The 15,622-nt window shown below is 38.8% G+C and overlaps 1 protein-coding gene across 1 annotated transcript in view; it reads left to right on the forward strand.

Moving 5' to 3' along the window:
- The first annotated feature begins 26 nt into the window (after nucleotides 1–26).
- UBE2Q2 (ubiquitin-conjugating enzyme E2Q family member 2) overlaps nucleotides 27–15,622 on the forward strand; it is a 62,309-nt gene continuing 46,713 nt past the window's right edge. Inside the window, exons 1-3 of the mRNA XM_010843290.1 lie at nucleotides 27–364; nucleotides 10,831–10,932; nucleotides 15,313–15,417. Coding sequence (XP_010841592.1) covers nucleotides 176–364; nucleotides 10,831–10,932; nucleotides 15,313–15,417 — 396 coding nt within the window. The 5' untranslated portion in view covers nucleotides 27–175. The remainder of the gene's footprint in view (nucleotides 365–10,830; nucleotides 10,933–15,312; nucleotides 15,418–15,622) is intronic.

Below are 15,622 nucleotides of genomic sequence, written 5' to 3' on the forward strand. Positions count from 1 at the left end.
GGCCTCGGCGTCTCTCGCCATTTTCCAGCCCCGATCCGACGCGGGCCGCGGCGGCGAGGAGAGGCGGAGCCGCGAGAGCGCGGCCCGGGCCGGCCCCGCGGGGCGGTCGCGGCCGTGACGGCGGCTCCGGGCCCGGCTCCCCTTCCGCACCCCTCCCGCCGGAGATGAGGGGAAGATGTCCGTATCAGGGCTCAAGGCCGAGCTGAAGTTCCTGGCGTCCATCTTCGACAAGAACCACGAGCGATTCCGCATCGTCAGCTGGAAGCTGGACGAACTGCATTGCCAGTTCCTGGTGCCGCCACCGGCGCCGCCGGGCAGCCCGCACTCCCCGCCGCCGCCGCTCACACTCCACTGCAACATCACGGTGAGGCGCCCAGCCGCTGCCCCTCAGGGCCGGGCCGGGGAGGAGAGGGGCGCCCCGAGTGCTCGGACAAAGGGGAGGCTGCCCCGGAGAGGCCCCTCGGACCCTGGGCGGGGCGGGGCGGGTCCGCCCCTTTTCCCGGTGAGGGGCCCGGCTGGGGCCCCGCCGGGACTGCGCGCGGCTGGGGTGGGAGGAGGCGGACGGCGCGGTTCTCCGGCTTTCCCGGCAGGGCTGGGTTTGGGGCTGCTGGCCCCTCGCGGCCCCGGTCGCCGCACCTCGAGGCGGCCGAGTCCTCGCTGGGTCGCCATGGCCGCCCACAGCCAGGGGCCTGCCCCCGGGGGCCGCGGCCCGCGGGTCGGCTGTTGTGTGAGCCCCGGCGGGGCAGGCGAAAGGCCCTCAAGTTTGAACGCGTCCTTCTCCAGTCAGGTTTCCCTGGTTCCGTCTGTTCCCCCAATTATTTTTTAAGTTTGGGTTTAAGGAGAAACTAACATTGAAAACTGACGCGTTTGTCGGGGGAAAGTTTAGAATGCAGCCTCTGGCGCTGTTTGAATGATCCCATTCCCGCTGGCCTGGCTCCGCGCTAACGCGTTCCGAAGGCGCGTTGGACCTTGGATGCGGCAGGTGTTCTGGGGGGATGTTTGTGTAGCCCCTCCTGTGGTAAATCGGGAGCAGGGGAAAGGAGATCCGTGCCCAAATCTACTGCCAGGAAGATCGTTTTTATGTCTCAAGTCGGAAAGATCCTTTAAAGCTCTCTCATTTGCTTCGTCGGAAAGCTCGTGATAAACCCGTAAAAAAAAAGTTAAATAAGCTTCCTCATAAAAGTGTATGATGAGGATGTTCATTGTGAAGTTGACCTACGGTATCGGTTCCAAACTGCGGGATGTGCCGCTTATTATAACCGGAGTCAAGGTGGTGGTTTCATGTTCCTCTGTGAATACGGTTAAAGCTGACTCTAGCGTCGTTAAACTCCCTTTGGTTAAGTTAGTAGGTAAGTCCTACAGCGTACCTGGTGCTCCGGAGTCTGCAAAGGCCTTGAGGTTATGATAATATTAAAATAGTTTTCAGAATACCGGGGAGCAGGTGTATATTAAAAAAAAATAAAGAGCTGTACTGAGATGTTCTCTTCTAGGCGCTGGTTTCGCAAAAATGGGTAGAGCAGTCCCTGCTTTCAGAGCTCAGGCTTCTTGAGGGAAGAGTTTTACACAACAAAGTGATCAAGTTCTAAGGTATGCTCGCGAAAGCCAAAGAGAGTAATTAACTTTGACTGTGGTTGGGGGCAGGGGGCGCTTCAGAAAGGGCCTTGAGGAGAGGCGGATTTGTGGAGTTGGGTTTTCACAGGTGAGTCGAATTTTGGAAGGGAGCCAAAGGGCATTTCAGGCAGAGGAAACTCCATCCGGAAAAAGACACCACAGCTTTGAAAATGTGGTTGGCTTAGGAATAGAGACGTTATAATGAGACTTGAGAAGCCCAGGATATAGGCGGGTGAAGGAGAACATTTTCCAAGAATGGAAAACAGGAAGTAGTCGTGAGCACAAAGTAGGTGATAATAAAGAGACTGGCTGATCTGAATGATGATTATTCTGGCACAAGTTGAAGTATGGCCCGGAAAAAGTAGGGCTGGTTTAAATGACAAACTGAACTTGTAGGCTCCTGGGGAGGCGCAAGCTCAGGTAAATGGGAAGATGTATTTACCATCCAGGACTAGGAGTAGTTCTCTGTAGTGGGTGGCATTAGGAAACGTGTGTGTGGTTTTGGTTATTCTGGTGGGGGTGGGATGGTGGTGTTGCTGTGCTGAGCTGGCATTTAAGTGGCAGGGGTACAGGGATGCCAAGTGTAATATTCAGGCAGTCTGCCAGACAGAATTATCCCACTTCAAGTGCCAGCAGTGCCCTATTGAGAACCATATTGGAGGCTGATGGAGTCAGCTGCACACAAAGCTACTGAATGATGACATGGATTAGGGAGTAGAGCACAAAGTGAGAGATGCCGGGCAAAAGGAGGACTTGGTGGGGACTAGGATAATGGTACCATTAATACAGACTACTCAGACTGAGGTGTCAGTGAATTATGACACATTATCAGAAGATAATTATCATTGTAGATGCTGTGTTAATAACATTGTTATGGAGAAACATCAAACATATTCAAGAAGTTCAGTAGCATGGAGAACTTCCATGTATCCAGCCTCAACAGTGATAAACTTTTGGCCAATCTTATTTCGTCTCTGCCTCACCTTGGATTATTTTGAAGCAGATTCCAGACATAGCACTTCATCTGTAAATATTTTGGTGTATATCTCTAAAAGATAAAGACTGTTTAGGCATGGCTTAGTGTTTAGATAAAATCAATACAGTTTGCTCTTGTCGATACCATTTTCTTAGAGGGGAAAGAGCAAGGAAAGAGTGGGGCTGGATTTCAAATGCCAGAATTTGTCTACTGTGTTTGATTTGCTATTATCTAAAAAGTTTTAGCTGTTAAAAATAAAAATGTACTGTTTGATCTATTTAAAAAAAAATCTTTTCCTCTTATTCCCAAATATTCATTGAGTTCTTGCCAGGCCCTGTCTTCTCCATGCTTACCAAGAAGCATCCTTAGGCACTTGCTATAATGTGTGAGTGAATGGTACCTCATTAGTTGTTTCTTACACACATGCATGTCAATTTGAGTAATCCTCTAAAGATATGGTGCCCCCTTTTTCTTTCAGGCTTCTGCATCAGCAGTTTTCCCTGTGTGGAATGTGCCGGTTTCCCCAACTCATTCTGTCTTGACATGTCTGACCATCCCCAAGGCTCCCTAGTCATACAGTGTATCTGTTTCCCTTCCTGCCTCCTATAGTCCTTAACTGCTGCTTTGGTTATGTTTTCTTACATTCTGTTATAATACAGTGGTGGGTTTTTTGGAAAGTCTTTTTCATGGTGGCAGGAGAGACTATTCAGTGGTTTTGCTTTTCATCCTACACTCAATAAATGCTCAGTAAATATTGGTGTTGTTGGCGATATGGCCACAATTTTAACTACATTCTCTTTGAACAAAAATCTTAATTACTTAATCTTAATAAGTTAACTGTCAAGAACTGGTCAAAAGGGCAGAGAAAACATCAAGAAAGTGTCTTGGGTCGTGCATAAATATTTGAAAGGCCACTTAGGGCTTGATAGGGAATCTTCAATTTGACTTCACATGAAAGTGGTTTAAGAAGTAAAAAAAAACAGGTGAAAGTGTAGATGTTTTTTACTCTTTAGGCCAAAGGAGTGGAACTAAATTTCTTTTCTGTCTCATAAATTTGTCCTAATCTTAGATACGAAGGGGAAAGAGGGCTAAATTCAACTTCAAGGAGTCATTTTTTTACTTGTTTTCTGTAAACTCATGATAAAAAAGTTTGTCATGCAGACTTAAAAAGTCATTTTTTTCCATTTTCAGTAAATAGATTTAATAGCCAGTCAGAGCTACCATCCAGTTGTTATGATCACACCTAAAAGCAAAGCAGCTCATTTTAATAACCTGTGCAGCCTTATTCAGAGCCAGCATAGGACTTTGTTTTAGTTCTTTTGAAATATTTAGCCTAACTTGACAACCCCATTACTCCTTTTGTGGACTTCTTGGCATCTGGGAACTCTTGGTAGAGAATCACTGTTTTAAAGTGAGAAATCCCCCCCAGGAAGTAAATTAGCTGGTAAACAAATAAAACCTCATAGTACTTTATTATTTGTATAGCATAAAGCATTACTCTTTCTGTATGAGTGGCTTTGCCAGGCTATTTGTGGTGGAACATTTTTTTGTTAAACTAATTAAATTTCTATTCATCATTGCCAAAAAGGGTACTCTTTTCCCCACCCCAACAACAAGATACTAAATTAAAAATGTTAGAGCTCTAAGTTTAGGAGATGGGAAAAAAAATTTTAGTCTTAGTCTTTGGGACCTCAAGCAAACTACTACTTTTACTGTATTTTTCTATGAAATAGATAATACTTTTTGACCCACATGAGAACGTATTTAGGAGAATTCTCTAACAGTGATAATAACCTCTATAAATATAAAAGTGATGATGTCATTTGTGGCTGAATAACATTGGTTTGAAAATACTTTTTAATAGCTTTTCATGGGAAATGAACCAGTGCTGTTAATTTAATTTTTGATGTTTCTTGTCTTTACACTGATAAAAAAAAAAAAAAGTAGCCCTGACAATGTTATACAAGGGAAGTAACAAAACTTGACTGAAAAGCCCAAGACCTTTTCTTTGGTCTATTCTCCTGGGACAGATTGCTTTTCCAGTTTGAACTCCTGGAGAATCTTTTGAAAGTATCAGAACTGTCATGTTAAGTGCTGAAATGATACTTTCACTCCAGAGGAATCATTGTTTCCATTCATTTGACCAGTTTATAATATAGAGTCAAATTCCTAGTTCCTATCTAGTCTCCCTCATCCCCATTTTTATGACCTTCCTTGAAAGGAACAGATATATGAAGAGGAGATTTAGGTTTCCATTTTGTGAATGGGGTATCCTTTAGTAATTTGATTTTTTTTTTTTCCTTTGTTAAACTTCCTTAGACCTGGAAAAGGATAGTGTTAGATAAATGTCAGCTAGTTGAGGGGCTGGGAATTGAATTTAAATAGTCCCTGCCAAATAAAGCATTATTGGAGAATCAGAGTGGTAAAGCAGAGGTCCCTTTTTCCAAGGTCATTGTAATAGTGTTCTGTGTTCTCTTCTAAAAGATTATTTTGAAAGACAAAGCAGACTTGGAATCAAGGAAACCAGTGGTTTCTGCAGATTCAGTGGTTTGAATCTTTTTCGACACTTTTGATTTCTCTGCTTCAATTCATTTAGAATGAAGTTTTAATTAGCTGTAATTTGCTCCTCAAACAGTTAACATTTTTCAGATCACAGGAGTGTGTATGCAGTATTCTTTTACCAAATATTAGTGTATTTACTCTGCTTCTGTGGGTTTCAGTCATGTTAGATACGTGGTTGTACATTGTTTACTTGTAAAATGATTATCAGGGAGCAATCTCTTTTTTTCTTTTTGGGGGGAGGGGATAGCTTTTTTAATGTTGTCAGGTCATTTAGGATTTTATATAGTACCATACGGTAATTCTGTAAGTTTATTTCATTCTCCATCCCACATTTATTGAATGGCAAAATATGAAAATAATGTGTTCTATAACTGTTCTCCAGAAGTGTTACAGTTGTTAGACCTCTGAACCTTCAACAAGAAGTATGTGTGTCAATTTTCAAAAAGTTAAGACACAGCCATCTCCAAGGATTTCATATCATTTGGAAAAATACCAGAAACTGAGCATTCTGGCAGGCAGTTTTGCTGGCAGGTGCTTGATATAGAGCTGCACACTGGTCTTGTAGTGGATTTATGTGGAAAATAGATAAAGTTATTTCTGAACAAGGCAAGCTCCTTAAACAATGAGAAGCAAAGAGGTCGGTTTGATTGACCTTGAGTTATGTTGTCTTAGATTAGGACAACACAACATTTTATGGTGGCAGTGGTGGTGAGCTTCTTTGTAATTTGTCCAATTATGTAACTTTTAGGGTGGTGGTCACAGACAACTTCATCCTTCAAGCCTTAAAATTACTGTAAAAACAGTAGTATTAATAAAATTGAGGGAAAACAAGGCCCCTGAATAATTAGATGCTTAGATAATTGTCTAAAATTTTCATAACTGTGGTGACAAAGAGCTATGTTAGAAGCATTTAAACATTTAATGTGGGGAAAGTTGCTTGAACTTATATTGGGATTTTTCAGCACCATCCATTGTTTAAAAATTGTATATCATGGGTCATTTTAAAGAGAAATAGTAAGGAAACTATCTTTTCAAGATAGAAAGCTTAGTTATTAATCTTGTAAAAATTTAAAAGCTTGAAGTATAAGAGGTTGAAAGCATGAATGCTTAGGTTTCTAAGTTTCGGTAATAATTTTAGATGCCTTTCAAAGTATGTGGATTGTCTTTTAAACATTACACTGAACAAGCCTTGACCATGATGTAGAATTTGTGCTGAAGGTTCAGTTTCCAGAGGTGATGGTAGTAGATATTTTATAATGTGGAAGACAAGACATTTTTATTTAATTAAGAAGTCTAGAAACCAGGTAAGCAAAACTAGAAAAAAAATTGCCTGTAGTTCTACCATTCAGAACACACCACTATCCAAACTTTGATGTATGTATTGTCAACTGGTCATATTTTTTCTGTTATATTTATGTAGATTCCCTCTCTCTTAAAAAAATCAGATTATTTTATAATCTGATTTTACTTTTTACTCAATAATATTGTAGACCTTTGTAGTAACCATTACTCTATAATGTCTTCAATTATTGTGTGCTGTCTTATTATATGACTTTAGCATTGAGTCAGTCATGTCCCTATTATCAGTGGTTTCTGGGTTTTTTCTGTTTTAAATAATGCCTTAAACATTACTGCTGCTGCTGCTGCTGCTGCTAAGTCACTTCAGTTGTGTCCGACTCTGCGACCCCATAGAAGGCAGCCCACCAGGCTCCCGGGTCTCTGGGATTCTCCAGGCAAGAACACTGGAGTGAGTTGCCATTTCCTTCTCTAATGCGTGAAAGTGAAAAGTGAAAGTGAAGTTGCTCAGTTGTGTCCAACTCTTCGAGACCCCATGGACTGCCGCCTACGAGGCTCCTCCATTCATGGGATTTTCCAGACAAGAGTACTGGGGTGGGGTGCCATTACCTTCTCCGTTGGTTTCTTTTAACCCTCTCCATTTAGCAAGATAAATGCTGACTGCCCCTGTTGGCCAGCATTGACCTTGTGATGCTAGATCTCTGAGAAAGAGGGCTCTAGTCCCAGAGAAGACCCAGATTTGCCTAGTTTAGCTCATCTGACAGCTAATCAGGAATAGGATAGGCTGGTAGAGACCAGTGATCAGGTTTTGGGTCAAGAGAGGAAGGTAGGAAGATGGAAGGGAGATAGGAAAAGTATCCTCAGTGGAACCACATTAATACAGAATGGTAAAAGGATGTTTCTTCCAAGGAAGAAATTCTGAAAGTGAAGGGGGAAAAGGTTGGCGGATGGGGACAGGCAGCAGTTTTAATGAGAATAGTGGCACAATTTTACATTTTTGGGGGGTTAAACTCTTTGATATCTGGTCTGTCATTTGCCTCTGCAGTCTATGGTGGTATGTTGTTGTGGTTGAAATAATAATAAGAAAATCCAGCCTCACACAGATACTTGATTGGAAAAAGAAATATTTTAATAGCCGTTTTAGATAGCTGCAGATGTTCTTTGTGGATACTATACCCAAACTTGGTTTTTCTTGGATTTTGACTGGATCTTTCACCCTTGCATGATATGACATCATGCGTTGTTATTTGGAAAATATTAGTTTGCTGGAATCTTATAAATGTTAATACATTTCATTATATAACATAACATTATATCCATTAATATCATCATCACCCTCATCAAAATACTCTTGGGAAGCTGTCAGGCTCACATGGTGGAAACAGGCTTTGCAAACTTCTAATTTTTGCTTAAAAGCTTGAATTTTATTATTGGCAACAAATACTGCCTTGGGTTTTCCTTGAAATGACAGGTTCTCTTCATTCTTTTTTTGAGGAAACACCTATCAGAAACCCACGTTGGAATAACCATTGTTTGTCAGTCATTCTTTCAAGTGAAAATGGTGTCCTGTCAAAGTGGTTAGTTCAGCTCACAACTCAAACACACACGTGCTCTCATGTATTCTGTAGGAATGCTCATGTGTGCCCATTTCATCACTTGCAATATTAAAAAAACGTAAGGATTGAGATTTAGTGAAATAACGGCCTCATCACAGACGTTCATAAGTGAAATGCCTTTTTCTTCTTTGAAACACCTTTCATGCATAGTGGTGAATAATACCATGACTTCAAGTATAGTTTGGTGTCACTGCCTTTATCTGTGCTAAGGTACCCACCGTTGTATTGGCGCCATTGGTAAGAATGTTAAGTATGCAAAAGGCAATTAACATCTTAGTATTCCTGTAGAAATAGTTTGGACCTTGGAGTCCAAGGGCCCCACTTAGAGAACTGTTAACATAGTTGCTTAGACCTACTATATATCCTGTCTTTTGTCTAGGGTTAGAAAAATATGGCATAGGTAGTAACTGATTTCAGTATTTCTTTTAGTTTTGTAATTTTCATATTATGGTTTTGAGGGGTTTTAGCCCAGAGCACCAATTGATGTATTTTCTTTTGCTTATGCAGAACTTTAATCAATGCAATGAAGCTCAAAATGTAGTTTTTTTTCTTTTTTTAAGACTAAAGAAAATACAAATATAAAACAAAATGGTTTAGATAGTGTATTCTCCAGATTAGGCCGAAGACTTTGAAGAAAATGTAATATTCAGTTAAGTAATTCTCGCTAAAAATGGGATTAATTTTGAAGACCATCTACGTTTTAGCCTTAAAGAGGTTTGGAACACAGTAAGAGTTTGAGGGATGGGGATACAGAAATAAACCATTGCTGAATGGATATAATGATGTTCTACTTCAGGTTTTTTTCTTTAAAGAACATTTGGTAAAATGCTTTAAAAATATTTAAAAATATTCTGTGGCTCCAACTATATATAATTGAGATTATAATTCTCAAAGCAGTGCTTCTTTAAAACTAGGTAAAATTGTCATGTTTCTGTGACTAGATCCTAACTGCAGCTAATACTAATAATAATGGCTTTCCCTAATATGTAACAGAAAGCAGTACAAATGAACAGAGTAAATGTTAGTAGGTGGAAATGTGTAATGCTTAATTCATTAACTTAAAAAAACCAACACATAATTGTGCTTTAAAAAAGTATATAGGTAGTAATAGCATTTCTCGGTAGTATTCAGTTTGTGTGATGTAATAAAATATTGGAATTTTATGGTGTTTGAATTATTTATTGCTCTGCAACTAGTTTAGCAGCTTAAAACAGACATTATCTCACTATCTCTCATTATCTCATTTTGATTATGGGTCAAAAATCTGTGTGTGACTTACCTGGGTTCCTTGGCTCAGGGTCCCTGACCAGGCATTCAAGGTGTTGGTTGAGGCTATAGTCATCTCAAGGCAGGACAGGACAGTCTTCTCCACCTCCAAGTTCATTCATGCACTTGTTGGTAGGATTCATCTCCTCAAACGCTGTTGGTCTGAGGGCCTCAGATTCTAGTTGGCGCTTGGTCAGAGGCCTCTTCAATCCCTTGCTCAGTGGGTTTGGATCTCTCCGTAGGGAACTGTTTTCCACTGGGGGAACAAATGAAAGAGCAAGGGAGGGTAAGCAAGACAGAATTTCCCATCTTTTTGTAACCTAATTTCAGAGGTGACATCTATTACTGTATTCTGCTTGTTACAAGTGAGTTGTTAGGTCTAGGGGAGGGAATTATACAAGGGGGTGAATACCAGGAGGTTAGGATTATTGGGGCCATTTTAGAGGCAGCTTATTGCAGTGTTCAAGAACACAACTGACCTCGATGAGTGGGAGCCCACAGAGAGTAGCTGTACAAGGAGAATGCCTGTCTCAGAGTTCAGCTCCCATGGCAAGTGAGCACTGAAGGTAGCCCTAAGATAGCTGTGTTGCTGTTTGTTCTGCCTTTCTAACACTTGCTGTATTTAAGAAGTAATCTTAATCTCATTTAAGAAATCTGTCCTTTAGAAACTACATTCTTGTTTGCAGTCTGAGAAAGGAAGGGAAATTATTAGGAAAAAGGCGAAAATTAAATGGGATTGCTTTTAGGGGCCAGTTTTCTAATGGGGAAAAAAAATCTCAAAGTAACTTGTGTAGTTACACTACTGAGAAGACAAGGCATACAGTGAGTGGATTTAAAAAATTAGTTTTAGCATTTGTAAGGATTTAAAAACATGTGCCTAGGTATGTATTCCTTTACTTTGTTTAAAAAATTGAGTTACATCTCATCTAGATAAAGCCTAGAAATGTAGCTTTATTATACTGAAAGGCAAAAAGTAGTATGGTTTAACTCTGTAGACTACTTCAAGGTTGGAAATTTTTGTTTTTGCTTTTGTTTTTGTTTCTTGAAGGACTTATTATGATTCTAGATTTTAAAGCCCTTAAAAAATGTTAAAACTGGCAAATCCATGCCATGATAGACCTTTCTTTGTAAAGGAAGGAAACCCATCATCCTTGATATTTGCATAACATTTTTTTCTGCTTTTGATGGAACAACTTTTGCAGTATATTCTCTTCTGTTTGTTTTAAATCAGACTGCAAGTCCTTTTTTAAGGTTTATAAATCATATAACATGAAGCAGGCAAGATTAAACTATAGAGCTTAATAATTTTTGTTTAAAAAATTAAAAACATGGATTTTAATGAATTTAAAGACATGGATTTTAATGTGTTACTTTTCTTACTTTTCTTTCTGTGATATGTTTTACTTAAATTTGTGATCATCTTGCCATTTAGTGGTGGGGTTTAATTGCATATCCAGGTTAGCCTGTATGTAAATGTGTTTAACATCAGTGTCTCCGTAACAGGAATCTTATCCATCTTCTTCACCAATATGGTTTGTGGACTCTGATGATCCAAATCTGACTTCAGTTCTAGAACGTCTCGAAGACACTAAGAACAACAATTCGGTGAGAAAATAAACAACACTACTTTTTTTTTTCTCATGAACATAACAGAATTCAAGTGTTAAGAGGTAATATGATACAAAAGCTTGATTAATGACTATTTGATAACCTAGTCTTTAGCTCCTGTAAGATTTTTTTTTTGTCCTTCAAATTCTGTTTAGTACTCGGTTTCTCATTTTTATTCCCCGTAACTATAGTCCTATTTTAGCTCAGGAATTAGGTTGTCTCTTTCCCATGAATCCTAATCATTAAATTAAGTAAGCATTTTTGATTGGGTCCACTATCCAAGGTAGGAAAAGGGAAAAAGACTGAGATAGATGTGAGGGGGAAATAATGATTGAATGACCCCAATTGATGTTTCTGTCAAGAGTCTATATAACTCTGCAGTAAAAACCAAAGGAATATAAATTAAAAATTATTTTTTAATATATAAAGAAATCAGATTTCTTTGATTATAAAACTATTAAGTGACCCTTGTGAAAGAACTAGTGAAAGTAAAAACAATAAAAGCAAAATAGAAGTCACCCTAATTTTTCTCTACCTGATAATAAACATTGTTGACATGATGGCAATTTTTAAAAATCAGTATTTTTCTTTTGCTTGTAAAATACATATACTCTTAAACATACATTTAAGTTATATCATTTGCATTTTTCCACGATATCACAAAGTTCTTCTAGAAGAATATCAGTCATTATTTGCAGATGACATGATTGTTTACCTTAAATCCAAAGGAGTCAGTTGAAAAAGCAATTTTTAAGATGATTGATTAAAAGTTCTGTTATATAAAAATCAAGTTTTCCTAAATATCAGCTATAATCAAAAAATACAGTGGACAGGTATTTTATTGACAGCCACAATTAAAGAAAAATTAGACACCTAGGAATAAGCTTAGATGTACAAATTTTGTATCAAGAAAACTATAAACATTTGCTGAGTGGAATTAAAGACTTGACAACTGTGTTCCTAGATGTGCAGACTCCCGTATTATAAATATGTCAGTTATCTGTAACTTCATGTGAGTTTATAAATTGAATGCAATTCCAGTAAAAATTCCAACAGATTTATTTTTGGAACTTGACAAAATGACTCTAAAGTTTGTTTTGAAGAGTAAATAATAGTAATTATCTGACCAGATACTAAATAAAATATCAAGTACTAGCACTAAGCTGGACAGGTAAAGGCAGTTAGAAATTTAGAAACATAATCATGCAATTGAGAATTCAGAATCAGTTAAATTGAACCAAAATACTCAGTAAATAAAGGATAGATTATTTTATGAATAGTACTGGGAGAACTGACCATTTGAGGAAGTTAGACTGACCTCAGATTTTTGTCACAATAAGTTAGAGGTGGTTTAAACATCTATTCTTAAAATTAAGATCAGAGGAACTTCAGTGTGAGTATTACAAGAGTAATAACAAAGCCATGAAGATTAGAGGAAAAAATTAAAAGCTAGACAGACATGTGTTCACATCTCCAGCAAGGGAGGGGCAACAGGACAGGTAATGAGCAATAGACATAGCCCCCTTACCAGTGCTTCCCTTTAGGAAGTTGCCTCAAAGATCTAAAGTTGTAAGTTTTATAATAGTAGAGATGAGTGGGCTTATTTTTTGATGTCTAAAATATTCCATCAAAAAATGCTCCTAAAGTGAAATGACATAGGATAAAAAATTTGGTCCAATTTTATGAACGAGTATTTACATAAAAGAAAAAAACAAACTCATCCTCTACTCTTTCTTGTGCTCTCTGCCAGTTATTTTATAATCTAGTTTCTTGATCAAATAAGCTATCTTTTCTCACATTTAATTCATTATAATGGGTATGCTGCCACCTTTGTTGTACTAAAATTTTTACCCCTAGTTGCCAAATCCGGGACTAGTTCTTTAGTCCTAAAGTTTCTGCAGCATTTTGAAACTGTTGACTCTTTCTTTTTGAAACAGTCCTTCATTCAGCAAACACATATGCTTTACTGTCCACCAGTAAAGAGCTGGTTAAAAAAAAATTGCTGTATGGTTTTATGATAGAACATCATGTTGTTAAGAATGCAGCCAGTCTTTCCACAAGAGCACATGCAACGTTCCAAGATGTACTAAAGTGAAAAAATGAGGCAAAGCATATTTTCTATAATCTGGCCCCTTTTGTATGGTGGTTCAGTCACTAAGTCGTGTCTGTCTCTTGTGATCCCATGCGCTGTAGTCCACCAGGCTCCTCTGTCCATGGGATTTCCCAAACAAGAATACTGGAGTGGGTTGCCATTTACTTCAGGGGATCTTCCAGACCCAGGGATCGAACCCAGGTCTCCTGTGCTGCAGGCAGTCTCCGGCATTGGAAGCGGATTCTTTACTGACTGAGCCACCAGGGAAGCACGTATACAGTGCTGTAAAAAATATATAACTATGTGTACACTGGTTTGTACATACCTTTTTTAACCTGGGTTTTTACAGAAAACTGTTAGTAGTAGGACACAGAAAAATGTTTTTAAAAACGTGCCTGGCTTCTGTGCCAGGCTTTGTGATAAGTGGTCAGTATACAAGACAAGTCCTGTCTCTGTCCTCTGAGGATTTCCATCAAATCACTTTCTCCTGTTTCTGTCTCTTACTACCTTGCCTTGGTCTTCTCTGAGCTCTTATTCCTTGGTCCACCTCTTTGTTCTCTTTCTGTGCTTTCTCTGAGTAATCTCTTCTACCCCTAGTACTTAAATTGTGGCCTATATTCCAATGATTCCTAAATTTGTATCTCTAGATAAAATTTTGTCTCCTGAGTTTGACACCCATTATTTGTCTATATATCACATAGATTCAGGGAATCTCACTCAGGTGTGCCATGGCTGTTCAAAATGATTACATCTAAAATTTAAGTTCATCTGCATCTTAGTACTCCGCCACCCCCATCACATTTTCCCTCAAAAATTTCTCTCTGTGATTGTGAATGGGGCAAAATGAAATAATGAAAGTTGTTACCCATGCCTGAATGTGGGAACTATCTTAGAGTTCTTTTTTATACCAGTGTTTCCTGACCCCTGCTCCTCAACCCGAAACTATCTAGTAAATTTCTAAGACTTGTTCATCTCCCTTCTAAATATTTCCTAAATTCTTCCCCCCTGGTCTTAAGTTTCTTCTTCTGATCCCTTAAACACCTTTTGGGGGGAGCATGGTGTTGAAATTCCCGGGAGGTGTATGGCCCTGCTTGTTACTGCCTGGTGCACCTCTACGACCACGCGGCTGTCTCTCCCACAGTGCTCGGGGAGCTCTTCCTGTACCAGGGAATGGAGTGTCCAGGTCTGTCCAGCTCACCCAGCCACCTCTTTATTATGTACTGAGCACAGAACAGAGCTTATCAGATGGAGAACAAATCCACAGTGGGGCTTTGCTGTTTTTTAAGCTTGAGGATACTTTTGATACTAATTTACTGCTCAGCTTTCCTCATTTTCATTTGCTCCATTGTCCACTTTGGAAAGGCTTGTTCTTTGCTTTGTTTAGCCCATTCTAATTCTGTTTCTGTTTTCCCTTAGTCCTTCATAAATCTGCTTCTTTCTCTTCATCTCTTTTCCTGGTTGGCAACATCTAGGAAACTGTTCTGACCAATTGAAGTAAGTTGCCTTATTTGCTCCCAGTCAGGTCTACTGATAGTGACCATTCTTCTGAAATCATAGTGCTAAACTTATACATTGAAAACAATGTATATTTTTTAAACAATGAAAAATGTATTTGTGCATATAATTTACCTTGCTTACTTAAAGTAAATATGTTCTAAAAATCTGAATTTAAAAGTGGAAAGGAATTATTCTTTGCAGTTTTCCTAGTGAGGCCTTTTTTTTTTTTTTTTTGACAAACACTTAAGAGCCTATAAGTGTCAAGTGTTTTTGCAGAAGATTTCATTTAATCTTTACCCTTATGAGAAGGTTTTAGTTTCCTTATTTTCCAGATGAGGAGACTCAGACTCAGGGCATTAGGTACTGTATCCAAGGTTGTCTAGGTTCCAAGGCTCTGTCTGCTAGACCACATTTGCCTCTGTACTTGCAAATGAGTGGCTGTGAAATATATAATTTTATAATCCATGTGCAACAACGCTGCTTCTGTTTTCTGTAGCCTCGTTAATGTATTAATGTGCTCTTATAAGTTATTAAGAAAAGAAGTTAACAACTGAAAATTAGGCAGTGTTTGGAGCTTCTCTTCCTCTGCCATTTTTTTCATGTCATTCTGCTAGGCAGCCCCTAAAATATTTCTTAAGATTGTTATTTTATCTGTAGGCTGTAATTGAGCAATAGTAAACTTTTTTTTTTTCCATTTCCTACTGGATTAGTTACAATAGTTGTAGCATTATTCATGTCTTCTAAGGGCTCTTTAACGTAATGCTTATTTACTGAAATGTGTTTTGTAGCTTCGTCAGCAATTGAAGTGGTTGGTATGTGAACTCTGCAGATTATATAACCTTCCTAAGCACCTGGATGTTGAGATGCTAGATCAACCACTACCCACGGGTCAGGTAAAGTAAAAATTCTCAAGTGTTCAAGAGCTAAAATACATTGTCTCATGCACAAATAAAATTAGGATGATTTCTCATTATTATACAACTTATTTAAGAGTTAGTTTTTGTTTTCCTGTTGAATTGTTTTGTTTGTTTCAGATACTAAAAATAGCCTTTTCATTCTTGGGAGCTGCTGGTTATATTTACTATGACAGGCAAACAA

Source organism: Bison bison, unplaced genomic scaffold (assembly GCF_000754665.1).
Source record: "Bison bison bison isolate TAMUID 2011002044 unplaced genomic scaffold, Bison_UMD1.0 scf7180017864181, whole genome shotgun sequence".
Classification (NCBI taxonomy): Eukaryota; Metazoa; Chordata; class Mammalia; order Artiodactyla; family Bovidae; genus Bison; species Bison bison.